Consider the following 27660-nt stretch of genomic DNA (forward strand, 5'->3'; position numbering starts at 1 on the left):
CTTCATAATAAAAGCTTTCAAATAGCTAAATAATGGGGGCTTTTACTGTGAAGATTTTACAGCAAATGTTTAACCCCAAATTAGCAGATCTTTCTTTGAGCAACACACATTCTGTCATTGTATTATAGATTATATATAGATTTATTGCGCAATAATGACCCCTGCCTCTTGCTTGGGACCCCAAAGGGCACCCATTCAAGGACCACACTTCAAGAGCCGCTGCTCCATGGTGCCATTCAGCGGGGAAAATGTTACAAAGTGCCCCTAGGGTGCCCTTTACCTTATTTCGCCCCTGACCTTCGGAAACACTGAGTCCGCAGCTGAGCTTTACACACAGTGTTTATGCTCGCAAAACATTATGAACCTTGACTCGACAAGTAAAGGAGCCACAAGAACGAAGTTCAACTCGTTGCAGATCATGTAGGGGTGTTAGAAGGGATCCAAATGCCCATGTCTGCGTTCACAGAGGGCTGAAGACTGAAGAAACATGGTTTTCAAGAAAGGTTTCCAGAGGTGAAATACCTCAAATATTTCCCGACATGTTTTGGAAGGGAAGAGAAAGGGTTAATGAAACTGGAAGTGAAGCGCAGAGCCCACTCCCTCCTGCCTGCTGCCTCTCCCTCCCTCTCTTCTCCTGGGCCCATCCGTCTCAGGAAAGTCCCTTAATCGATATTTGTCACCAGAAATTATGCCACATAAACTCCCGCCAGCGTCGACGGGGCTGTGAAAATAAACTTGCACGCCTCGCAGCTTCCAGAGAGGAGGAGGAAGAAGAAGAAGAAGAAGAAGAAGAAGAAGAAGAGCGGGACTACTTGTGAGCGATGCAGAGGTGAGTGGAAAGCCGCCGCGCTGTTTTTTTTTTTTTTAGTTTTTTGCTGTGTGTCCGTGAATGTTACTTTTAAAGTTACACGGTGGCTACACGGTTCCTGTTCGCGTGACGTCGTGTATCGAGCGGTGTCCGACCTCCTAAAGAGAAGAAAAAAACCCTAACTGGTGTGTGAGTGAGGCGGACGCTGCAGGGTGTTGGCGAAACAACAATGGTAGAACAGTTTTCTTTTTACTTTTGAGAGCCGAGTGTGTCCACGCACTAAAAAAAAACATAGCACCTTCCCACAGTGTGTTAGCTGTGAAGTTTAAACCGAGCTGTCTGTAACCGAACAATGTAAAGAGTCTTTTCGTCAGCAGCTGGCTGCAGAGCCACAACTAGTTTCCGACTGAGGAGAAAACTCCACCTCACACACATGATTATACACACACACACACACACACACACACACACTGCAGTAATTGTATGCTGTACAGGGCTTTGTGGAATAATTATTTTTTATGAGCAGTAATGTTAATGTCTTACTTTACTGTAGAAACTGCCCTGTGATGAAATAGCCTATAACTTTCAGGGCTGGACTGCAGTAACAAAGCCCTCACATGTCCATAATATGTGAGCTCCTCACTTAAAAAATGTCCCTTTGCACCTCTGGATTGGGCAACTATAACACGCTTATGAGTGACTTTATGGGTGCACAGGCTAACAGGCCATCTGTGTGTGTGTGTGTCCAGCTGTCATCATGATCCCAATTCAGTCTCATGCCACGCATTCCTCAGTGAGAGGTGGTATTCCTATGTTGGAGCTGGGGTCCTGTCAGCTTTTGGCCCGCCTGCTCCTCTCACTCTCTCAGCAGGCCCGGGCGTGTTTGTCGACCACACACTAATGACACTTTGTTGGTGTATCCGAGGGAAAAATCTGTGGTATTCGTGGAAGACGCTTCTCGGATCGTCACAGATGTTATTATGGGTAGTTTGTTGGATGTTTGATTGAGATTATTTATAGCTCCCAGCAGCACTCCTCTACTCTCTGATCTAGCAAAGATTTAGAAAAGAGGCTGGCCTTGTGATCAATCCGCTCTAGGTATAAAGTCGACATGCAATTCACGCTCAGTGCACTTCAGAGAATCATTTTACTTTGTACAACAGTTAAAGGACACATAATAAGCTCAGTTTTATTTTAGGTTACTTCCAGAATAGGTTTACATGCTTTAATGCTCGAAAGACACATCCGTTTTCGTGTTCTGTCCATTGCTGCAGCTCTGTATTCCCCCTCTGCCTGAAAGACGCCTGTCTCTTTAAGGCCCCCCCCCCGAATACCCAGTCTGTTCTTATTGGTCAGCTCACACACGTCTGTTCCAACACAGCTAACAACAACAGAGCAGCTGTGCTAAATCTGTTCTTTCATGCCAAAACTAGCGGCTAGGCATAAATTATGCAACTGTGTAATGTCACAAAGTCACAGAATTAGAGGTGGGATTACTGACGAGGCGTTTCAGGAGCAGTGTTTTCTGTGGAGAGGAGCTTCTGTCGGTGCTTTGAACTTTTTAAGAACTTTTAAATGCACAAGAACCTTTTATAACCCACAGAAGGAAAGGACAAAAAACTTACGTATACGTAAAAGTATACTAGGTATCCTTTAATTGAGCGCTAAACTAACAATGTTTCACTTTTTGCTATGTTTTTTTTAAACACATCATTACAGAAGATAGGTGAAGAAGTAGGAAGTAATCTAACAAACCTGTTTATTCTACAGCCAAGGTATTGTATTATTTCTTAGGGGCCTTGTTTTACAGTGCTTATCTTTCCTCGTCATGTGTTGACATTAGGTAACTAGTAACTTTGAAAGGTGAGTCTGCTGTAACTTTTTACCACGCAACACACCCATTCAGAGAAGTCTCTCCTACCACTAAAAAGGGCATGGACTCCAATGAAATAACAAATCTCTGAGCAGCAGTGGTGACATATACAGCAGTAGCATTATTTCTTAACGGGACAACTGACAGGTGAGAGCCAGAGGAAGAGGGGATATTTGGTGTTTTATTTATTGCTTTGTTTTTAAAACAGAAAGTGGAGTGACTAATTTGAACATTTCAAGTTCTCTGGATATACTTCTTTTTTTTTTTTTCTTTTTTTTTTTGGTTTGTTGGTTCTGAAGGTCTTGTTTGTAGGATTTAGGAGGATAATTGCAGAATTGAGTTATGATCTCAATCATGTTTAATCCCCTCAAACTGAACTTTTCTTTTAACCTTTCTCAGTTTGTGTCCAGCCTCACATCTCTCTCTCTCTCTCTACAGTCTTTGACCTCACTGGAGCTGGTGGAACTGAAGTTTTTGGACAAACAATATGCATTCCAGTGTGGACAGACCAGCAAACAGAGGACCACCCCTTGGCAGCAACAACAATAACAACAACAGCAGCGAAAACAACGGAAACTCAGGTTCCCAGTATGCACTATGTGCTCTGGGGGTCGGGCTCGTTGCCCTCGGCATTGTGATGATTGTGTGGAGCGTGGTACCTGCGGACGCATCCCTGAATAGCAGCAGCAGTTCAGGAGGACACAATGATACAAGTAGCAGGAAAAATAAAGCGTCGTCTGTGGCGTTTGTGCTGGTGGGATCAGGTGTTGTCATGCTGCTGCTGTCCGTGTGTCTGGGAATGAGGAACAAACAGCGGGAGCAGATGAGGCTTCAGGAGGCCCAGAACAACGCAGGAGTGGCAGCAAGTGCACATGAGGAAAGAGAAACGTGAGTTAAATCACAGCTTTCTAGCTATGAACACCTGGGAATAAATAACCAGAGGAGACCATCAGAATGATTACATTTATTTAAGAAGATGAACGCTTTTTTGTTGTTGTTATGTGTGTAGGCAGAACATTGATTTGACCATGCGAATTACCAGTCTGGTGGAAGTGATAAAAAATGTATGATGGATTTGATTTGTTTTTTGAACATTAGGAGGATGAAAAATGATTACAAATATTTGTATTTTAAGAGCATTATGAAAATCAGTGGAAAAATAGATAATCCATAAACTGTGTCTGACACTCTGTTTGTCAAAGTTGCATCACTGATGATCAAATTGGAGATTTGACACTTGGTTGACAACAGATTTAATTCAAGAGGCTAATAAATAATTCAGATGATCCATTTAGTAACTTCTATGCTGGTTTATTCTTTGATACACTGACATCATAGCTTATCAGGTCCGTGCTGTTTCATGGCAGGCACTCAGGTCTAGATTAGTTCGCAGTATAGCATGCGCATAATTGACAGTAATGACAAAGTTATTTGTGGTAAAACATTCTCATATACATTACCGGTCAAAAGTTTTAGAACACCCCAATTTTTCCAGTTTTTTTATGGAAATTCAAGCAGTTCAAGCCCAATAAATATCTTGAAATGGTGCAAAGGTAAATGCTGAACTGCCAGAGGTTAAAAAAACAGGTACAGTTGCAATCAAAATTATTCAACTCCCACTGCAAATTAAGTTTATTGGCAAAATGTACAAATTAGCAGCTGTTTGCAGTAAATAAATCAAACAAGAGCAATTTAAATTGCTCAACACAACTAATATTACAAGTGGTTTCTCCAAATTCAACACAAAATCTCACTTTCAATGAACACTGCAGTGTCAAAATTATTTAACCCCTTCATGACACGCATCTTTAGTACTTAGTAGAGCACCCTTTTGCTGTTATGACCTGCTGCAAATGTGATGCATAGCCAGACACCAGCTTCTGGCAGCGTTCCTTTGTGCAAGGCAATGATCTCTTCTCTGAACGTTTCGGACAATTCTCTTGACTTCGCCATATTTCTGACATGCAATGAAACGTTATTGTTAACAGTCCAGGCAATCTGAGGTGTTCTATCTCAAGCACACCTGATGCACTAATGAAGCCCTTGATTGGTTGCAAATCAGGTGTGCTTGCACCACACCTGATTTGCAAACTTTTGCTCTTATTAAGGAATTCTATTCAGGGGGTTGAATATTTTTGAGACTGCAGTAATCATTGAAAGTATGATTTAGTGTTGAATTTGGATAAAATCCTTGTAATATTAATTTTATTTAACCATTTAAAGTTCTTGTGTGATCTGATTATTGCAAACACCTGAAAAATGTTAAATTTTGCCAATAAACATAAAATGCAGTGGGGGTTGAATAATTTTGACTGCAACTGTAAGTATACCCAAAACTGAAAAATAATGTACATTTCAGAATGATACAAAAAGGCCTTTTTCAGGGAACAAGAAATGGGTTAACAACTTAAAGCTGTTCTGCAGCAATGGAGGTTGATCAAGCCTTAAAAGTTGGTGCTACCAGGTGTCCCAACTTGTCTTCATTATTTACGACCCCCTCTGTCTGCATAAAAGTGATGTTGGGTACCACTGTGGTACCATACCCTCATGAGCATATCCTACAGCAAGATAATGACCCAAAACACAAGTCCAAGCTATGCCAGAACTACCTTAGGAAAGAAGAACAAATGAATCAACGGTTTAGAAAACATTTTGGGTTATAAATTGATTCCATTATTTTTCTTTTTTTAACTTCAATTGAATAAATTGCATACATTTCAATAAAAAACTGAAAAAATTGGGGTGTTCTAAAAGTTTTGACCGATAGTGTACATCTTACATTCAAAGTGCAGACACTTTAATCAGAAGAAAAAGATCTTAATTGACTGATGTTTTTGTGGCTAAACAAACCAAATAATCAAACTGACCTTAAAGGACAACACAACTTCAGACTGTTTTACTGCCACCTTTCTAGCTTCAAACAGTGTTCTGCTGACTTTATTCCCCCTGAGAACGTGTTTCATTCAGTTTGTATTATTACCTCATTAATATTGTAAATAATAAAATTCTGAGTTTGAATTTCTTCTACAAAACAACATAGTAAACAGTCGATATTGGTATTATATTGTATTCCCTATGAATTAGCACCTTAATACCACACTTAGGTTGTTTAATCATAAGATCATCATATGTTTGTAGCATCGCTGTCCTGTGAGAACCACAGGTCTCTAAAAAGTCAGCATGTCTTGAGCTCAGAGAAAAAGTGTGACTGTTTTCCAGGTAATCCAAGAGTGTTTTTGAATCATTTATTTAGCCTAAGAAGTAGAAAAATATGCTCAGACCAATGCTTGAGTAAAAATAAGTTACATTCCAGCACTGCACATAATACTTCCCCTGTCATTCATATCTGCATGTTTCTATCAATGTCTGCAGGGCTGAGGAACAAGCCCAGCGTTACGCTGTACCATCATATGAGGAGGCAGTAGGCAGTGGCCAGTACCCTGTCCGTCAGAGCAACCTGCGCCCAAGCAACTCCCAGCTACCTTCCTACGATGACCTGGTCCAAGTCGACGGCGTACAGTATGAATTCGAGGGGTCAGAGGTCACGACTCCTGGATTGCAGCCGGCGCCAGCTCCCACTGCTGCTGCTGCTTCCACATCTAATCGAAGACCTGGGAAAACCGGCCGCAAGCTCCTCCCTATCAAGATCCGCAGGATTAAATCGGAAAAGCTGCACATGAAAAACTTGGATAACTCTCAGCCAGCAGCTGGAATCAGCATAGAACCACTTACCCCACCGCCGCAGTATGAGGATAAAGTGCCACCGATTTAAGATCCAGCTGATTGTGTTTGAGACATTCTACTGAAACTCATGAAATAGTCTCTGATGGGTCACACGTCACCTTTTGTGGACCCGGACCGACCTTGTTAAACCAAGACTTGAAGGTGGCTGTTTCTTCAGAACATTCTCAGTGGCATTTTGTTGGGAAATAAAAGTCTGTTTGAATTCATCATTCATGCAACATCGCTCCAAAGCACTGAACAGAAAAACCTTTATGTTTTTTCTAATTTTGGATCTCACTAGATCTCTGAAACAGGACAGAGGTGACTGACATAGTTGCTGGATCCTCCCTTACTGTGACACTTTGGGTTAAAAGCACACGCCAAATACAGTTTTCCTTTCTTGTCAAAGTATTTTTGTGTTTATGCTTCATCTTCATGTAAGCCGCTCCCCAGTGGACTGACTGAACACGTGAGTTGACGGTGGAAGAGATCACAGGACATTGACGTGGATTTGTGTGGACACTTGTAGGGCGCTTGTGTTGTGAAGTAGCAGCTGTTCAGACAGTTTTTTCATCTGGGAGGCTCTGGATTGTGGCTGCCAGTGATTAACCAAACATAGGCCCCATGGTGAGTGACTGAGCATTGTGTAAACTCAACTGGATTGACCTGATGTGATGTGATCTACTCAGAAACTCTTCTTCATTGTCAACAAAATTGTCTCTCCTGGTCGTCGAGAGTTTTGCAGCAAAGTGAAGACAATGTTTATTGGTGTTGCACAGAGCCCAGCCCCTAACCCGCTTCCATGTTAGCCTCTATTTAGCTTTTGGTTAAAATTGTTTATCCATCTCCATGAAAAGCTAAAACACAGGTTTACGTTACATATTGTGAGATGAGGTCTTTGGACCAAACAATTTAGGAATCTCTTATTTTCAACCAAGATAAAACACAGCTTTGTTAGCATTTATCAGCTACAGCTCCCATGACTCTCAGCCATAGGCACTCTACCAAAACCTAATAGGGAATGTTTTGTTTAATGCTAACAAAATATCACTTGTTTTATCTTAGTTATAATATCAAGACACTTGAATGTTATGGTCGAGTAACGCAGTATATTTATTTAACAGAAGAGAGAATCCTGGTTTTATGCTTCACTTCACAACGTCAAATAAAAGAAACTCGGAATATTTATCTTCAGCTGAGTAAACAAGCTGTTCTCGGAAGATAATAAGGTCTTAAGAACACTCTTTGTTGCTTATTCAGTGTATTCAGTCATGAAAATTAAGTAGTTTGTTTATTTTGTTTGAATAAAAAAAAAACACTCAATGAAGATCTTTCTCTTCTAAACAAAATGTCTTCCCCAAAACGACATGGTGCACCATTAGAGTTGGTGGAACACGAGCTAGCTTGAAAATTGGAGTGCTACTTCAGCTGTTCATGATGTTAAGGATGTTGACATTTCTTTAATAAACAGGTCCAACATTGGTAAATTGCAGCTTTTAGAAACACAGCCCTATCTTCCATCAGCTAAGCTTTTTGTCATGGCTAACAGGTTAGCAAACAGCTGCCTCGCTACAACTAGCTGCCACAGAATAGAATCAGCATGATATTGTTGTCTTGTTTCTTGCTAACTGATAAATGTAGCTATCGTATTGTAGTATAATGTCTAATGTAGCTCTGCTTTGGATTCTACCAACTGCTGAGAAAATAGCCAAGTCTCTTGCCTGCTAAATGCTAAATTCTCAATGCTGTGAACTTGTTTATCTTTATGATGCTTGGTGCTAGGGAGGCAGCACGAAGCGTAGGCCATGTGACATGTGTCATGAGATTCTGTTGTTAAAAAATTAGTGATGGATTTAAATAGTGCATAGAAGCATTTACGACCTCAAATGCCATCTGCTTATCATTTTGTCAAGGCTGCCAAGTTAGCAAACAGCTGCTGCGCTACAACTAGCAGCTATTGCATACAATTAGCATGACATTGGTGCCTTGTTTCGTGCTAACTGATACAGGTAGGCCCAAATTTAGTTTGTTTTTAGCGCTGCTTTGGATTCCAACAAGTCCTAAAAAGAATAGCTGGGTCTTAAACCAGCTAAATGCTTACTTCACCTCACGTTTTAGCTTGCTAAATGGTCCTCACAATGGACTTGTTTACTTTGGCTAAGGATTTAGCATGTAGGCTGAAATGTATATTTAAACTAGTGGTCATCATGAAGGTCATCATTAGGTTACTTTTTAAGAGCAACTTATTTCATGTTGCCTTCAAGGAGTGCTAATGCTAACTGACTGCAACTGGGTTTGCCCTCCAGTCGTACACACTGAAGTGAAGTGTGTTTGTGTTCAGAACAACAAAGCTGCTGCTGCTCGTGAAACATTTCAAAAGACGTACGACTGAACCTGAGCTCTAATGTGTCCCCCTCAGTGCAGTTGTCGCCATTCGTCTGTGTGAGAGAGTGGATAGCTGCAAGCGCCGGCCCTGTAGCCATGGTGAACGTCGTGGAGCTGTGAAGGCAGCAGTGTAGTCTCCGCTTCTCTCCGGGCTTGTTTTTGTTCTTACTCGCAATGACCAACAGAAAGACTCTTTGACTGTGCAGCTGCACCATAATGACAGCAAAACTGCTGCTCACTCGCTTACTCATCGCCATTCCTCCAACCACAGCTTTTCTTGCAACCCAGTTCTCACTTTGACGCATGCAGGCGGCTCTAAGGTCTCTTTAGGGGGAAAGTTTGAGTTCTATCACCAAACATACATACCTTTTTTTTGGCTGTCAACAAACTTTTCTGTCCTCGCCAGGCTACATGTGTTTGGATATGAAGAGCAAAAGCCACGTGGAAGATTTTATAACTGACTTCATCACCCAGTCCTGCACTGTCTACTTGAAGTCTAACTCAGTGTAGTTAATGCAACTCAATCATTGTCAGCTGGTTTTGGTGTATGTTGAAAGGTTTTCTGTTAAGCCTGAAGACACAAAGTCATTGAGTGACTTCAGGTTTTGTGATTGGTTCACAACAAACTGCAGTGTGCCAGCGTGCCTCTGACTCATTTTTGAAGTTGAAACTTTCCACACAATGTATTAAGTCTTCATTTTTTTGTCATGTTCAGTGCTGCAGACAGAGTCATTATACCTCACTTACAAAAGGGCCTGTGACTACATGATTGATTTCATTATTATGTGGTCCAAACGTTTTACATTGATAAAAAAAAAAAAAACCTTTGAGTATTTTGATGTAGCAGTCACTTTCTGTCTAAATTGGATGAGTGCCAGAAACATGCTGTTTGTTGTCCCTTTCCTCCATTGTCGCTGTTTTTATGACTGATATCTATATTTCTTTTATATGTACTGTGAAAACATGCTTTTCTATGATAACTCTTATTTTCTATTTTCTATTTTTCTGAAGAGTGAAAAAGTATATCTCATGAATATTTTGTGAGAAATAAAAGGAAGTATTTGTTAATTAACCCAACCTTTAAGACGTGTTTCCTTTGTGTGAGGACAGTACAACTGTATGTTGACTCAACAGCCGTAATCCATCCAGTTTTCTAACTTCATTACTGTTTATCATTTCTTAGTTCAGCTCCAGTATTAAAAGCTGAAGGTGAGTCAAACATGTGGATACTATCTAGTATGTAAAGGTTTTTTGTTTTTAAGTGTGAACGACATGGACAGTACCTCAGCTTTACTTGTTTGCACTGATAATTTCGCTTGTACTTATTCGGTATATAAATTAGACAACATCCTTTCCAGTAGTTGATCATAACCTGCGAAGGAAACAACAGAAGACACAGTTCTAACACACTTCCTTTTTTTGGAAGCCAGGGTTTTGGTTTCTTGAGGTTACATTACATATGCTGGTGTGTTAACCACAAAATGAAAATGTTCCTCACTGTGTTCATCCAGTCGATGTATGTGCCTGTGTAACAGAACAAAAGCTCACCACATCGTGGACGTTCCCAGGAGCCGTCCGAGTTCTGACAATTCAGGAGGGCCACCAGAGTCTCCCTGTGGGTGAGCACACCTACTACCTTTGATTAGCTGCTTACTTACAGACAGTAAGGAGGTATGACTATCAGTGATCAATGCTGAATCTCCCTTTTACACCATTTGAAACTATTTGCTTGTATCGTCCCTGAGTCTTTTACACCGTGATAGGCGGAAATGTTACAGCCAGACGACCACCAACTGTGGGAAAGAAGTAACTTGGGTAAGAAACAAGATTTTACAGGTTCACTCAGGGAGACAGGCGGGGTGCTGGATGGAGATAAAGTTTGCAGTTACAGCTGGTGTTCAGGGTAGATGGTTAGAGGACGGCATATAATACCAGACCTAATGACTGCATGGGATGTCTCATGATCCATTTAACTGCAAGACAGCTACATTGTTTAAACTGGATTATCTTTTTTTCTTTTTCTTTTTTTTTTTTTTTTTTTTTTACAGTTTTTCAACCCAAACCCTATTGAAATGTTATATCCTATCGTTTATAGCTATGTGTAGCACAACTTCACAGACAGTTTTATTACCGGCAGAGTCTCCGTTATGTTGCAACGTCTAGCTGAGCTTAAATCACAGTTCAGTTGTGCAAAAGTGTGTCCCTGAAATTCCTGTAAAAGACAGGAAGCTCACAGGAAAGTCTCGTTAAAGGTGTTGCAATACATGATCTCTATCAGATTGCCAAAAGGCAGTAAGCTGAGCATAATCAAGTCAGGTAAACCTAATGTTAAACCTAATACACTAAGAAACCAATAAACCTAAAAGGAAAAAAAAACAACAGGAGAACCTATTAAATAAAACTTATTAAACCTGATTGACTAACTGCCTGCCCTTGCTCACTCTACCTGAGCACTCATTGCACATGGCCATCTTGATTCTTCAACAAGATCAGGCTGCTACATTGCTAAAGCTATTAGCCCGCTAGATGTTGCAGGAGGAGGAACAGCCAAGATAGTAACATCCTCCTTCCAGCAGGCCCAACACACAAGAGGACACTGTCTCTGGTTACTCCTAACCAGAAGACGACATGTGAACAGGCACCAACACACAGATGCCTGTACTGTGTTGTCTCAATGCATTATGGAACACTGTCTGTATGAGTGCGAGTTCCCAACAGGGTGAGTGTACTGCCGGGAAACACTGAGTACAGAGTGAGTCATCAGGCTTATTCGCTGATAACAGTTGTGATTTGTGGTCTAAGGCAGTGGGTCCAGTATATTCTCATGGACATGAAGAACCATTTGTAGCGTAATGGAACTATGAAGAGGTTTATGAAAATCTGTTGAATTGTGGTGAAGACAAAGAATAGCAAGCAGAGCTGAAGCTACTGTTTGTTTTCTTCTCAAGATCTCCTCGAACGCTTTCAGTGACCCCGGCTGGTTCTGATGCTGGCTGTGTCCATCCAACGTCATGCTCTGGCAGGTTAGCTGGAATGCTGGGGTAATGTCATGCTGCTGAGTTGCAGGTCGTATAAATGCATCACTTGTTATGTTATCATTTCATCACTTACAGGTTGAGTAGCAGCTGAAAACGTAGAGGACAATGAAAATCTGGAGGGACATCGGTGCCATAATTTGAGGTAAGACTACATATTTGAAAACCCGTTAGCTGACGTTAGCATTCAACCGCTCTCTTGCTTGCATTAGCTTCCGGGCTTAAAGAAATGTGTCCGGCATGTATTGATATTTCATTACTAATTTGTGCATTTCCTGTTGCGTAGTGTAACCCTATCGAACAGTATCGTCAGGATAACCAGGAAGTGGTTGCATGCCAACGTTAGCTGTTGTCCACCAGAAGCTAGTGGGTCATCAAATATGCTGTTATACCTTGAGAAACGATCCAATATCCCTCTGGATTTTCACTTTTCATTGTATTTTCATTTTTATGTACAATTTATCAATCTGAAAGCAGTGAAATGAAAACGAAGTGTCAGATTCCCTAGTTTAGGCCATAGTTTAGATTCCAACCCTGAGTGTGATGTCAGAGGAAAATGGCCGCTGTGTGAATATGGTGAACAGTATTTGGACCCCTTTTTTTACTGTTTTTAGGTGAGGGTGTCACTCAGAATGAAGCCTGGCAACAACAAAAACATAACCCAACTAGTTCATTACATACTTTTTTTTTTGGCAAATTCACACTACCCCACCCCGTAACAATTCAATTCAATTCAAAAAACATTATTTGTCCCCAGGTTGCGATTAAAGCACCTTAGAAAGAATGACAAATTGTATTGGCGATATATGAGTTGCTTCTACACTGACCTGATGAGCCACAAAACGTGATAAAATATCCTCTGGGGTGCCCTTTAGCAGCAAAAACTAGTGTGCCTTTTGCCCAGACTGAATCCCCCAATTGGGCGTTAGCCACAGGTTTTATGATCATCAGATATTATAAATCTTTACTGCTGAAGTGCATTTTCCCAGCATTAAAACTACACACCAGATTAAATAGCTTAAAGGGACCAGAGAAAGAAAAACTTTCTCACACACAGCAAATCATCTAGCATGTTTAAATATTAGCACTTGCTTAGTTTATTTCTGTGTTTACAGGTGCTTCCGACTGCAGAAAACTGGACTATCACCATATAAACAGAGGATACATACCAAAGTTATTTCCCCACATACTTTCTCTCCATCCAACAACAAGCCCGAGAGAGAGAGTGCTTCCTCTGGGCTCATCCGTCTCAGAGGACGGTTCCCGCCCCTTACTGTAAATAATATTTGTCACCAAATTGTGCCACATAAACTCCCGTCAGCGTCGGCAGGGTTAGAAAATAAATTGAACGCCTCCCAGCTTTGCGAGGAAAAAGGGAAAGAAAAGCGAGGCTACTTGTTGTGAGCGATGCAGAGGAGAGTGTAAAGTCGGTGTGCCGGTACGCTGAAGTGTCCATTTGTAGCACTGAATGTTACTGAAAGTTACACGATGGCTGTTCTCATTTTCCACTTTTTAATATCACAAATATCAAGGCTACGTTTTCATCAATTTGCATGGGCTTGGCTTCCATATATTGCTTCCAAATATATCTTACTTTACTATAAAAACCTGTCATGTGGCGAACTACAGGACAACCTTTAGGCTGCGCTGTACGACAAGCCCCTCGCATGTCCATAGTGTGACATCCTGACGTCCCTGTAACTTTATGATGAAGTTATTTTAAATTAGTTAATTGATTCATTTGATGTGTGTATTATTATTTTCATTATCGTTATACATTATTATATATCATTGTTCGTGGCAGCGGTGGTAGAGGTATTGGTTACAATGGTAGTAGTGGTGTTATTGGCAACACCCTATATACCCTATAGATGGTTTAAAGCACACACACACACACACACACACACACACACACACACTTTGTCACAATATATGGTGACTTTTCAAATTCACCACTCATGCCACATCACTCTAAATCACTGAAGAGAGAAACCTTTGTTTTTGTTTTTATTTTGGATCTCACTGGATCCCTGAAACAGATACAGATGGATAGTGACAGACACAGACATAGAAAGCACTTTAACAGCCTCTTCAGTAATTGGTCATAACCTGCAGAGGAAGCAACAGAAGACATTATAATTGGCATGACTGGTTTCTTGAAGTTACATTGTTTATGCTGGCATGTTAACCACAAAATGAAAATGGTCCTCACTGTGTTCATCCAGTCGATGTAGGAGCTGACTTGTGTAAAGACAGTGGGCTTCTGGAGGACGTTGCAGCCCTGACCAGAACCGAAGCTCACCACACCGTGGACATCCCAGGAGCCATCAGGGTTCTGACAGTTCAGGGGGCCACCAGAGTCTCCCTGTGGGTGAGCACACACACTGTTGACTAGCTGCTTATGTACAGACAGTTAAAGGCAATTTTACCAGTTTGAAAATTCCTTTTACACCATATGAAAGCGAATCTCTAAACTACTTTATTGTCTTTTACACTGTGATGGATGGAAATGTAACGGATAACATTACCAACTGCCGTCATTGTTTTTAATTACAGCTGCTTGTTTTAACTCACATTACACCCGGCGGTGACGCCGTCACCTCCAGCACAGACCATCTTGTCTGTGGCCAGGACGCTCCACCAGTCAGGCTGTGAGCAGATGTCGTGGCCAACCACTGGCAGGAAAGCCTGCTGCAGGACGTCAGCCAGAGCACCACCAGCTGTGGGGATGGCATAACAGTGGTAAGAAACGAGACTTTGCTTTGAGGGAGGTTCACTTGAGGGACAGGCTAGCCGCTGGATGGAGATAATGTCTGCTTAAGCCCCATTGATTGACACCAAACGTCATGTCTTTGAAATAATTGAACAGCCTGTCTTGAGTCTTCCACAAGACGAGGGGGCTGTACAGCTAAAGCCATTGGCCAGCTAGCATCACAATAAATCACAAAACAAAGTGCAGCCAAAATATTAACATGCTGGCTGGACACGGTGAGTACTGGGCCCTGAGCCGAGGTGCGAGGAGCTGCAGCAGTGACATTTTAACCCAGAGGCACAAAGCACGCAGCCCCTGAACTACAGAACGAGTGAGACTCTCCTCCAGATATGGCAAGGTCTACTGCTTGATAAACAGGATGATGGTTATGTCACATTTTTCTAACCTATGTGGTTGTAGGATATTTCTGGCTTCGACCCCAATGTTTGCCCTGAATGTGACTGACAGGTGCAACAGAAACTGTGTTGGCCCCACTCAGCTGGCATTCAGTAAATCAGAGTGGAAAAGTGTGTAATGCAGACTGACGATGATTCATTCTGCCGAGGTGTATACACTCACTGGAGAGTCGACCCCAGCCGGTGACATAGCAGGGAGCTCTGTGGGGGAGGACAACGCCCCCGTCTGGGAGGCAGGCGGGCATGATGGTGTCCGAGAAGATGACGGAGGAGGACAGCTTGATCAGGGCAATGTCATTACTGCAAACATTTAGGAGGTAGAATGAAAAACATGGTTTATGTTGTATTGATGTTTTGCTACATCGACTTCATCTTTTGCTCATGAGGTAATACTGAGCTGTGTGGGGCGGCCGTAGCTGTTACCGGCTGAGCAGGATGTTGTAGTCCTCATGAGAGATGATTGCAGCTGCCCTCAGGGCGACCGAACCCTCCTCGCTTGTCTTCAGGCTGTGTTTACCCAGCTCCACTCTGTAGTTGTAGCGGTCACTGTGGCGTAGCAGATGACATGGTGTTAGGGGGGGATTGGACAGTAGCACTGACTCTTATGCCTGTGTGTACAACACTGTTATTTAGGTGGTGGTGGCTTGCAGATGCTTAGCAGTCCTGTATAGGTAACACATGGTTGTTTGGGTGAGCAAACCCTGCACTGGCTGGTTTCTCTACACGGTGGCCATTGCTGCTGATTCTAGAAGGACCAGCCTTTTTTTTATTTGCTCATTCTCAAAATGAGCATATCTTGTGAGATGACTCTCAGTCACAGATATAGCTAAATGCATCATCATTTCCTGTTGAACGGAGCAGTATTTCTATTATCTATTTTTGGGGATATACACTACCAGTCAAAAGTTTGGACACACCTTCTCATTTAATGTTTTTTCTTTATTTTCATGAGTATTTACATTGTATATTCTCACTGAAGGCATCGAAACTATGAATGAACACATATGGAATTATGTTGTAAACAAAAAAGTGTGAAATAACTCAAAACATGTTTTATATTTTAGATTCTTCAAAGTAGCCACCCTTTGCTTTTATTACTGCTTTGCACACTCTTTGCATTTTCTCGATGAGCTTCATGAGGTCGTCACCTGAAATGGTTTCCAACAGTCTTTGAAGGAGTTCCCAGAGATGCTGAGCACTTGTTGACCCTTTTGCCTTCATGCTGCAGTCCATCTCATCCCAAACCATCTCGATTGGGTTCCTTGTTTTTCTTGGCCCAAACAAATCAATTCTGCTTGTTGCTTTTCCTTAGTAGTGGTTTTTTAGCAGCTATTTGACCATAACGGCCTGATTCGCGCAGTTTCCTCTGAACAGTTGGTGTAGAGATGTGTCTGCTACTAGAACTCTGTGTGGCATTTATCTGGGCTCTTATCTGAGGTGCTGTTAACTTGCGATTTCTGAGGCTGGTGACTTGGATGAACTTATCCTCAGCAGCAGAGGTGACGCTTGGTTTTTCTTCCTGGGGCGGTCCTCACGTAAGCCAGTTTCATCGTAGCGATTGATGGTTTTTGCGACTGCACTTGGGGACACATTCAAAGTTTTTGCTATTTTCCGGACTGACTGACCGTCAGTTCTTAAAGTAATGATGGACTGTCGTTTCTCTTTACTTAGCTGATTGGGTCTTGCCATAATATGAATTCTAACAGGTGTCAAATAGGGCTGTCAGGCTGTGTACCAACCTGACTTCTGCACAACACAACTGATGGACCCAACCCCATTAAGAAGGCAAGAACTTTAAAAAATGAACCCTGACAAGGCACACCTGGGACGTGAAAAAAAACTGTAACCAAAGCAAAGGGTGGCTACTTTGAGGAATCTTAAATATGAAACATCTTTAGAGTTATTTCACACTTTTTTGTTCACTACATAATTCTATATGTGATCATTCATAGTTTTGATGCCTTCAGTGAGAATCCACAATGTAAATAGTCATGAAAATAAAGAAAAACCATTAAGGAAAAGGTGTGTCTAAACTTTTGACTGGTAGTGTATATGTGTATGTATGCATATTATAAATATGTGATTTACCACAGATGCAAGTTTTTGGAAAGGATGGAGAACACTTGTGTAATTGTGATAATATTGGCAGCCTGAGTTAAACATACTTGATGCAGTGTGCAGCAGTGAGGACCCATTCAGAGGAGAGGAGGGTTCCTCCACAGACGTGCTGCCAGCGCCCACTGCTGTCTGACTGGAGCGAGATCTGTGCGGAGCCCAGCAGAAGGCAAGGGTGCATTACTACACAATGAAATGTCTCTCCAACGCCCCACAAATCCAGTTCATCCCTCATCATCCCTCTATATATACCTGCTCCTGGATCAGAATCAGAAGTTATCACAAGATTCAGAGAGTAAAATTGTAAAGATAGGTAAAATGAAAATGTAGTGTTGTCATCGTCAATATATTTTTTGCACATGAGGAGCAGACCTCACCTGCCAGGGCCAGCTGTGAGGCCTGACGTCCTCTCCCGCCACCACCCTGCTCAGCACAGGAGGGAGAGTGGGAAGGCCACATCCACAGGCTGGGATGAAATGATAACGTATATTGTGAATAGAGATGTTCCAATACCTTTTGCACCTTACAGATTCCAATGCTTGGATGTGACAGGACTGCTGTAATTGTTATTCGGCCTGGCTCACGTGAAACAGTTTGACAAATACGCACATATAATTAATGCAATTTCTGTTCACAACTAAACCTTTCCTCTTCTTTTTTGTTGCCAGTAGGGCTCTCCTCTGCAGCAGGCACAGGAGAAGTGACCTCTGAGCAGAACAGAGCAGGAGGTGGGAGCAATTTGACAATGATTACGCATTAAACATCCACCTTTACCAGGTTACTAAAGTAACTAATACTCCAGTGAGTAATGTTTGAGATGAATGCTTTTGTACTTTTACACCAGTAGTTTCACTTGTAATTGAGTGCAGATTTTTAGTACCCTTTCAACTTCTTGCCAGTATTTGATTACTTATAGGACAGAATGGACAACGATTATTATCACCCTCTGAAAGACTTACTTGGAACTAATTATCTGGACTATATTACAGCAAATACATTTAAAGCTACTCGGTGAGAAGAGTGAATCCGTCTTACCGCCAGCTACCAGAAACGTCAGCACCAGCAGGCTCCTCATGACCGTAGAGTATGTGACGAAGGCCGAAATTCAATGTCAAGAAGAGGCTTGTATTTATACTGTTTGTTAGTAACTTCCAAACAGCGTATAGACTTTCCTGAGAAACCGGGGTTAACGTGCAGAAGAACAAACAAGTGGTTTGAGGCTGAGGACGCAGCATGTGGCTGGTGATAGGGTTTTCACATCACCGCTCCCATCTGCTAACACTGGACCCTCCTCTGTTGTTTAAGAATCAGGATTCTGTTGCACTTTATTGATTTACTTATTTCATATACATAGGCTGCTGCCCTGAGGACTACGACAAAACATGAGCAAAACAGTGAATAACACAAAATCTTGACATTTTTTTTCATTTCATTAACAGCTCCACATTTTATTTATTTGATATGTGCACATGGCGACTTTGGTACGGAAAGCCTGTCGTTTCAATAGGCCACCATTTTCTGTAGAGGAGAAGATAAAGACATGTTAGATTAAGTCCATTGTGTTTTAAGTAATAAGACAACGATCATTTGTTTTAATCGGTTCATCTTCTTTCTATTCTTATCGTTAAAATAACACAAATAAAAATCTAACAGTTGTAGTTTTTCAGCCTTCAATCTCTGAGGTGTGTCAGTGAGAGGTTCGGGGGCTTACAGAGTTGATCCAGTCGACGTAGGAGCTGACTTTGGTGAAGACGGTGGGCTTCTGCTTCAAGTTGCATTTGAGCCCGGAGCCGAAGCTGACGATGCCGTGAACCTCCCAGGAACCAGCAGAGTTCTTGCAGTTCAAAGGGCCGCCAGAGTCTCCCTGATTCACGTGACAGAAAACATGTGATCAGTGTACAAATTCAACAAACTAACAAGTAGGTCCTGTCCTTTAAAGACACTGGGTTAGTGTTCTCAGCGTAAACTGTCCTCTGAAACACGAATTGTCACTCACAAATAGAGGAGAACGTTTTCTGACTTTTTTTCTGAACAGTTATTGACACTATCACTATCACACTATCGATGACTCTGTAGATTATCTTCTCCGTTAGCCGATTCATCGTTTGGTCTATAATATATGCCAGATGTTAAGGACAGACCAGTGTCACTTGATGTCAGAAGGCATTGATGCTACAGTATGATGTCTCATTATGTGTCATTCATTATAATAGACTCACATTACAACCAGACACGACTCCGTCTCCTCCTGCGCAGACCATGGTGTCCTTCACCTGGAAACTCCACCAGTCAGATTTGCTGCAGGTGGCGTGGTCCACCACGGGCAGGAGGGCCTGCTGCAGGATGTCAGCAATGGGACCTCCAGCTGTGAGAAGGAGAGATGAATATAATACATGCTGGAGTTCAGTTCAGGTTAAAGACAAGTGAGAGATAATTATATATATATTTATATAAAATCAGTCTACATGTATTTACATGTATGTTCATGTGTATACTGTATACTATGGGTCGAATGAATGATTGTCACCCTGGCTTGGCCAATCAGATTCACTGTTTAACATTTTCAGAATCAGTGTCTTTTTATGCAGTTGCTAATAAATCGTATTAAATTCAAATATTCTGCTTTGGCTCTGCAAATTAACAATGTATTAAATACATGTCGTGGAGTACAAGTTCAATATTTCTCTCCAAAATGCAGCAGAGTGGAAGTATAAAGTAGCAGAAAATAACTTATATATAGTATATTAACTCTATAGTGGTCAAATACTGCAGTTGGACTGTGTACCAACCCAAATACTAAGAAACTGATCAGCTCAGCTGCAGTTGTCAAAATGCCTTACTGTTGAAACACACATAGCAAACCGGTTTGGTCTCAAACTGAGGAAGGAGACTGTGCACTCACTGTACAGGCGGCCCCATCCGGTGACGTAGCAGGGGAAGTCATGGGCGAGGGTGGCGCCGGCAGCAGGGACACAGGCGGCCATTATGGAGTCAGAGAAGGTGACGGGGGACTCCAGCTTGATCAGGGCAATGTCATTACTGCAGAGGAAACACACACACACACACACACACACACACACGTACGTTGAAAGTCAGCACTGGCCGAAATGATCGTATCCTTTTGATTTTCTTGCGGTTCATGTCCAAGTAACTTTTTACCGGATGAACAAGGGGTTCCACTTCTCGTGCACGATGATGCTGGCAGGGCCCATGAACACAGCGCTGTCCTCCGTCTGCACCAGGTTGTGTTTTCCCATGGCCACTCTGTACTCCCTGCCACTGCTGCATATTGACAGAGAGGAGGATTTAAAGCAGTGGTGTATGACTTCAGACCTCAAACATTACATTTCTAGATATCAAAAAACAACCACTAGTCGACGACCAACCATGGTGTCTGTGATTGCTAATATATGGACTTGTGCCAGTGTTCCATTATGTTAACCTGTCATGAATTGCTGTTGGGCTCCTCTGTTTCTTACCTGATGCAGTGAGCAGCGGTGAGGACCCACTGGTTGGAGATCAGAGTGCCTCCACAGGTGTGTCTCCACTCGCCCTCTCTGTTGTACTGAAGGGAAATCTACAACATACACGTGAACACAATCAAGAGTTTTATCTTATTAGTCTTGCTGGTCATTGCTCAGACACATTATTTCCTCCGTTTTTCAACCAATCATGAGAAAATGGCTTTGTGAGATTCATAAGAATGGACCCTTACATACACGCTGCTCTGTGTGAGTTTGGTTTATTAAAGGCTACTCCCTGGTCTGACATTTTTCCGCTTTGGTCAACTGCTATTCTTGTTAATTTTGTCATGTATGCATGCTGGCACGGCACTCCTGGTATAAATAAATAGACATTAAGCTATACGGAATAAGAGGGAACAATCTTTCTCTCATGATTACTAACTTGTTAACAAAGCTCAAGATCTCGAGATAAACACTTATTATTCAGTGATGATAACATAGATAACTTGTGGTCTCAAGAAAACAAATACAATTTAAACCATTATCACCGGAAAACAATATAATATTACTTATATATCTATATCTATTGTTATATGACTTTTCTGTGTCTCCCCTCAAAGACTTGCAGGAGGTGCTCCCCATTCTTTCTTTTTTGGTATTTATCTTATTCATTTTTTTTTATTTTGTGGCCTAGTTATATTATTCTTTGTCTCTTTTCAAGATTAAATGCACCCTGACTTTTGCCAAATCTTAAGTGAAAACTGACTTTCTGTCTGTTTCTTTTTATCATTGTTCTACAGTTATTTGCCTTCTGTAAAGCATTTCGAATTGATTATGTTCTGACTCCACATTGCTTGATGAAATGCTTGTAGTCTGCACTCTACTTGTCCCATACTGCACTGTATATTTTAGCTATATGCCTACAATCTATTTAACTCTCTTGAAGTCTGTCGTCTGAAAAAGTGCTTTTCAGACAGCTGATATCACATTTTCAGAGTAAAACTCCTCACTCAGCATGTTTTACCTGCCAGGGCCAGCTGTGAGCGTTGACATCCACTCCTCCAACCACCCTGCTGGTCACCAGAGGGGTGACGGCTGGCTGGCCGCACCCATAGGCTGAGAGGACAGACAGAGACAAACTCTTTTTTTTTAAAAATGCGAAAGGGCGCGCACAACTGTAAAACTGTGTTCGGCTGGTAGACAAAATGCTGTAACTGTGTTGTGTATCAGAGATCCTTACCGCCTGCAACAAAGAGAGCGAGAACCACAAAATTCATCATGTCTGAATCTCCACAAGTTTGCAGCAAAACATCTGATATATTTATACCTCCCACAATGTTATGCAACTCACAGAAACTGGATCGAATTCGTGGAAATGTACCTTTGATGAATCAAAACGATGAGGTGGAGCCAAGTGGACATCAGAACATCAAATTGGCCACAGATGACCCAGAATACGAGGTCAAGGCCAGTGTGTCCTGGAGATATATATCATTTTGTTGAACAAGTCTACTCGTTTTCAACATCAAGAGCTGGAGTTGACACAAAGAGCCATGCTCCATATCAAATGTAGCCCTCTCTCTTCTTGATTTCCTTTTATAGAGAAATCTGAAGTTTCTACTTCTCAAGAAAATGCTGAATGAACCTGTGCAACATTGTTAGTAGAGCTTGCTGTGCCACCCTTTGCTGTCGAATAACAAATACATGAACTTGAAATACTTGAAATACTGAATTTTACTTCTACACATATATTTACCAAAAAGCTGGTGTGATCACAAGGTTTGGTTCTAACAACGATCACACAATGATTCCTCTGCGGTGATCCACTACCTCCTGCATCACAGTAAAAATATTGCAACAGCTGACTAAATATGTGATTGTACATGAATGTCGGCAGCGGTTCAAAAAAATCTATCAGTAATGTTTATTCCCTATAATTGTGGCTACAAAACAACCATGTTTTGTTGCAGTATTTGCAGTGTTGTGTGTCTCTGAACCATGTATTTAAACAGATGTGGGATTTGTAAAATAAATTGCTCACGTATCTACAATATATAAAAGCACATACTAACATATTTTGCAGTTCTTGGATTGTCATTATTCATATGCAAAATGAACAGTACAATTTCTGCTGACCTGAGCCGAAACTGACTGCTGTTGTAAAAGTGAACTTTGTGTATGTTCTCAATAGGACCGTACTTTTATATTCTTTAACAGAGACCACAAGAGTGCGAACATCAACTCTTACGTAAAGCTGAAAGACCTGACTGACTCAGGTCCCTGTGAGACACCTGTGAGGTTCACACAGAGGTTGGCTCGGGGCGATAAGGTGTATTTGGGGATATCTGTGGTCGCTTATCTCCAAGGTTGATTTATTTTTCCTACCTACTTTTCCCTGGCCAACCTGAGGCAAATGTTGAGCAACACATGCGACGCCTTTAAACAGGTCTGTAAAAGCAGTATATAAGGAAGAGCAGATCCCCCGAACTTCTGCTGAAGACAGTCACAATGAAGTTCGTGATCTTGGCTTTGTGTATCGCTTGCGGTGAGTTCTGATATACTTTTCTGATCAGTCCATTAAATGTGTTTCTACATACAACTGTCCAACCTCTCTACACGAGGAGTTGCAGAAATCTGACTGAGTACATCGAGTTAGACAGAGTCGCAATTAGTGCTGAAAAACATTACTTTTGATAGAGAAAGAATACACGTTTAAATTACGGCTGATGTTAAGGCCCCATTGTAAATCCCCATATTCTATACTGTTGTTTCTTAGCCTACGGTTGTGGGCTGCCTACCTACCCTCCCATCCTCACCAGGGTGGTTGGTGGAGATGATGTCCGTCAGAGCAGCTGGCCCTGGCAGGTATGCCCCTCTAATATACTTCTTTCAATTCTGTGTTGTCTCTCTCTTTTTCCTGAATTCATAAAACATCTGTTCCTCTTCAGGCATCTCTGCAGTACAAGAGTGGAAGCAACTTCTACCACACCTGCGGTGGCACCCTGATCAGCAACCAGTGGGTCCTCACTGCTGCTCACTGCATCGGGTAAGACTGAAAAAGAATGTCAAATCAAGAAGGTCTGTGAGGCACAGGGGACTCAGCCGATGCTAAAACTGATGTTTCTTGTTGTCACTGTTTTTATTCCCCCCTTTTGTGAGAGGAAACAAAGGTATTGTCGTTTTAAAACAGCAGCTGTGCCAAATCAGTTTCCACGTGCAACACTAGCTGCTAGGCATTCATTATGCAAATGTGTGACTCCGTGAAGTAGTGTGAGGTCACAATGTCACGTAATCAAAGGTGGGACTACTGATGAGGCGTTTCAGGGGCAGTGTTCTCTGTGGGAGAGAGGAGGCAGGAACTCTGACCTTTTTACTGTTCAAGATCTTTTACGTGCACAAGAACCTATAGCACATTATAGGGAAGGAAAAAACAAAAAAAGGCACAATAGGTCCTCTTTCAGAGTTAAATGAATACTGTGTGTTTGCAGGAGTAGTCCTCTAGTAATGCAATGGAAACAGAAGTAACTGTATTGGTACGTGTTGTAACTAAGTTTAGAGTTTTAAAAAAAGACTCCCCGAATAGATTCCAGATCGAAGCAACTCTGACCCGTGTTTCTGTGTTTTATTGTGGCCAAGCAGCAGTCGCACCTACAGAGTGTACCTGGGAAAACACAGCCTGGACACCAACAATGAGGGTGGTTCCGTCGCCATCAGCCCCTCCAAGATCATCGTCCACGAGAACTGGGACTCTTACAGAATCCGGTGGGCTCAGTCATTTCCCTTCATCCTGCATGGTAGCCTGCTGATGTAGGTGTACCCCTGCTCTTTGCATTCTGTTCCTAAATGTGTTGTTTGCATTCACGCTCTAGTAACGACATTGCCCTGATCAAGCTGGCGAACCCCGTCACCTTCTCTAATTCCATCAAGGCTGCCTGTCTTCCCGCCTCTGGAGACGTCCTGCCCAACAACGCTCCCTGCTACGTAACTGGCTGGGGCCGTCTCTGGAGTAAGTTCTACCCACCAAAGAAAAAAAAAGAAACTGGCTGGCGACATTATTCAATGTTGTATTATCTGACAATCCTGAGAGACATTTTTGAGCTTTAAGAAACTTGAATTCAAAACGTTTTCAGCTGCTCTTGAATGGAAACTGACCGAGTTTTTAGAATGGACTCGGCCTTGAATAAGGTAGTCATGCCTCCAGCCCTGAATCTAACTGCTCTCTTTTCTTCTAAAGCTGGAGGTCCTCTTGCTGACATTCTGCAGCAGGCCCTCCTCCCCGTTGTCGACCATGCCACCTGCAGCAGGTATGACTGGTGGGGCAGCCTGGTCACAACCAACATGGTCTGTGCTGGAGGAGACGGACAGCTGGCTAGCTGCAACGTAAGTCTGATTCGTTTTATTTTAGAAACCTTGCTACAGTTTTATCTAAGTTCCTGTAAAACTAAATCCCAGCCTTATACTCACATCTGTCTCTGGGTTCTATTTTAGGGAGACTCCGGTGGTCCCCTGAACTGCCAGAGCCACGATGGCTCCTGGGAGGTCCATGGTGTGGTGAGCTTCGGCTCCAGCATGGGCTGCAACTACCCCAAGAAGCCCTCCGTCTTCACCAGGGTCAGCGCCTACATGAGCTGGATCAACAACGTAAGTGAAAGAAAACCCCTGATTGTAAAAGATTAGACCAAATGATCTCATGGCTTTCTCTCTGGAGATTTAGCCCATTTGCTGTTGACTGTCGACTGCAGGGGGTTTATTTAAAAGGATGAATAAACATTATTTTCCTTATTTTTCCCATTTTGGCAACATTGGTAATATTCCAGAAATTATTAAATGAAATCATACAAATGATTAAACACCACAGTACTCTTCATCTCAATCGAAATTGAACTGCACATTTTAAAACATTCTCTCATCTCTCTTTTTTTTCCAGGTGATGGCCTCCAACTAAACTGTGGATTGGTTTTTGTCATTGTTGTTGCACTTGAGCATCAAGTAAAGAATGTAGTGGATAATCCAGTGTCTTCTGTGTTTTCTTCATCAAACATCAAACCTATGTGTTGGTTCAACAGCAATCACACAATAGTCTTGACGGAACTTCACAGGCTTTGTTTTAATTGTAGTTGTATGTTTAGTGATGATCATCTCTCTTATTACAAGCCTTCTTGGAAAATGATGAGGTTCCTTGACCTCTATCAGTGTTTGTACAGCTTTTAAGTTTAGGTCAAATTAAAACACCTTTCGAGCACTTCCAAGGTGCTTACAACTTTCTAAACTCTCCAAACCTTTATAATCACATCTAAATTCCTATATAAAAAAAAAAGTTCACAAAATTCCTTTATAACCACAGCATGTTGTCACTTGGTTTATTTTACATGCTGTTCATGTGATTGATTGCCTTTCGACACCAGGAGACAAACAAAAAGGACAACAGGATTGTTTCCGTTCAACTATCAAAGGATTTTTTTTACATTTATGAATATTCCTGTCCTTGAATAAGACAACTAAAATTGAGCATTCACTAAACTTTCACACTAAACACTGTGCTGGAAAAGTATTTTTAGATTCCACACACAATAGAAATATGGATATGAAAAGAATGAAAACAAAACTTGATGCCATCAAGAAAATATCCGAAAATAGCAAATCACGTTAGGCCTGCATGTGAAAAGACAGAGCTAATAAACATACAGATCTGCATGCAGAGAAAGATCTGTCCAACAACCTCTCTTTGTTCTCGGGTCTTGTCACTATATTATATGAATAAACAATGTTTGCATGTCATTGATAAGGCATTTATGGGATTGCTTTGACCACAAACGGCCACTAGATGTCCCTGTAGACAGCAAAAATTTTATATCAAAGTGTTTTGCTATAACAAGAGGTTATCCCCTCACTCACTTCCAATGTTAACAAATTCCCATGTTGCCGAAACAACTAGAGTTATATGTATCAGGGATACATATAACTCCCCCCCAAAGACAATGTGAACTAATCACTATTTGTTTTTCTTTTATATATCTTTTTAATTCCTTTCACATTTTACGAATGTGATTGTTCGTCAGTGAGCAAGATTTTTTGTAAATTGATGGTGTTTGTTGTAACCCTTCTCAGCAAAGCCATAATATACATTTGTTTTGGCTGAAGCCTAAAAACTGTCCAATGTAAGAGCACAGACTCTTAGATTATAAGGTATTGTATGAAGCTACAAGAAAATTACTTATTAGCTGTAGTTTAACTTAAAAAAGCTTAAAAAAGTGCAGTCGCCTAGAGGAAAAAAAAAGAAGATTTAAGGGCTCTTGTGAATGGGAAAGTGCTCATTGTACATGTATGAAGAGAAGGACAGCAGAGATTCAATAATACTATGACGCCTGGTTCATTTTCTGTTGTATCTATAAGAAATGGTATTAACACAAAGATTGGTTTCCGAATGTGTGGGCGTTTTAAATGGTCTTTGTTCATGTTTTCTGTTTCTCTTGCACTTTGTGTGTTAATGGAGCTAAACGACCTGCAATTCCAACGACGTCCGCCTCGCGGCATGTCGCTGTTCCCGGTGGAGCTCTTCTGCCGGACGACGAGTGAGGAAGAAGTTAGTCGCCATCTTGGATCATCGGCTAACATAATTATTGACTGAAGTGAGTTTGTAACATGTTTGGCTGCGCTCCAACAGCGTTATCGTGTTTACACACAGCTTTCCTTTAGGTTTCATGTCTCAGACTATCACTGCAAAGTTTATCTGACCTCTGGTAGGTTCATTTAGTTTAACTTCCTTCCTTTAAACAACTTCTTGTTGATAGCTGTTAGTCAAGTGATAGAGCTCTGAACGACGTGTCTAATAATTTGCAAGGTGCTCTAATATCATTCGGCAGTACAGAAGTAGATACCAGTTAAACTCTGAATATAGCAAAACAGAAAACCATGGCATTTTGTATCAGGTTATCGGTAACACCTGCAATACAACACTCAAAAAAGTGAAAAAAAAAAAAGCTAGCTTGTTTGACTAAAACTGTCTGTTTAGCTACAGGTAAGATGATATTGTCCATGGTTAAGTTTAACACAAATGCATTTTCCAGATATTATGTTTGTTTTGTTTTA

At 41.6% G+C, this 27660-nt stretch overlaps 4 protein-coding genes across 6 annotated transcripts; 2 read left to right on the forward strand and 2 right to left on the reverse strand.

Annotated features, from left to right (window-relative positions):
• The first annotated feature begins 603 nt into the window (after positions 1-603).
• On the forward strand, positions 604-9866 carry tmem51a (transmembrane protein 51a). 2 transcript variants are annotated; one of them, XM_030424499.1, is made up of 3 exons: positions 604-829; positions 3120-3569; positions 6054-9866. In XM_030424499.1, the coding sequence occupies exons 2-3, from the start codon at positions 3169-3171 to the stop codon at positions 6451-6453; spliced, it is 801 nt and encodes a 266-aa protein (XP_030280359.1). In that variant the 5' UTR covers positions 604-829; positions 3120-3168; the 3' UTR covers positions 6454-9866. The 2 variants fall into 2 exon arrangements, with proteins under 2 accessions (XP_030280359.1, XP_030280360.1); XM_030424500.1 differs by lacking the exon at positions 604-829 and adding an exon at positions 884-1040.
• Positions 9867-13817: 3951 nt separating this feature from the next.
• LOC115584359 (chymotrypsin-like elastase family member 2A) lies at positions 13818-18404 on the reverse strand. The gene is made up of 8 exons (XM_030421722.1): positions 18143-18404; positions 17485-17573; positions 17158-17255; positions 15416-15538; positions 15156-15292; positions 14399-14544; positions 14037-14189; positions 13818-13933 (listed from the first exon to the last, which is right to left on the reverse strand). Exons 1-8 carry the CDS (start codon positions 18180-18182, stop codon positions 13916-13918), a joined length of 804 nt encoding a protein of 267 aa, XP_030277582.1. The 5' UTR covers positions 18183-18404; the 3' UTR covers positions 13818-13915.
• A 120-nt stretch (positions 18405-18524) lies between these two features.
• On the reverse strand, positions 18525-21882 carry LOC115584357 (chymotrypsin-C-like). Of its 2 annotated transcripts, XM_030421721.1 has the most exons (8): positions 21812-21882; positions 21596-21687; positions 20587-20684; positions 20267-20389; positions 20010-20146; positions 19327-19472; positions 18819-18971; positions 18525-18625 (listed from the first exon to the last, which is right to left on the reverse strand). In XM_030421721.1, exons 1-8 carry the CDS (start codon positions 21849-21851, stop codon positions 18608-18610), a joined length of 807 nt encoding a protein of 268 aa, XP_030277581.1. In that variant the 5' UTR covers positions 21852-21882; the 3' UTR covers positions 18525-18607. The 2 variants fall into 2 exon arrangements, with proteins under 2 accessions (XP_030277581.1, XP_030277580.1); XM_030421720.1 differs by lacking the exon at positions 18525-18625 and having other exon boundaries at positions 18780-18971.
• A 1095-nt stretch (positions 21883-22977) lies between these two features.
• On the forward strand, positions 22978-25580 carry LOC115584397 (chymotrypsin-like elastase family member 2A). Its single transcript, XM_030421795.1, has 8 exons — positions 22978-23116; positions 23348-23436; positions 23520-23617; positions 24211-24333; positions 24441-24577; positions 24806-24951; positions 25060-25212; positions 25499-25580. Exons 1-8 carry the CDS (start codon positions 23080-23082, stop codon positions 25514-25516), a joined length of 801 nt encoding a protein of 266 aa, XP_030277655.1. The 5' UTR covers positions 22978-23079; the 3' UTR covers positions 25517-25580.
• Positions 25581-27660: the final 2080 nt, after the last annotated feature.

This window comes from Sparus aurata, chromosome 7 (assembly GCF_900880675.1).
Source record: "Sparus aurata chromosome 7, fSpaAur1.1, whole genome shotgun sequence".
Taxonomy (NCBI): Eukaryota; Metazoa; Chordata; class Actinopteri; order Spariformes; family Sparidae; genus Sparus; species Sparus aurata.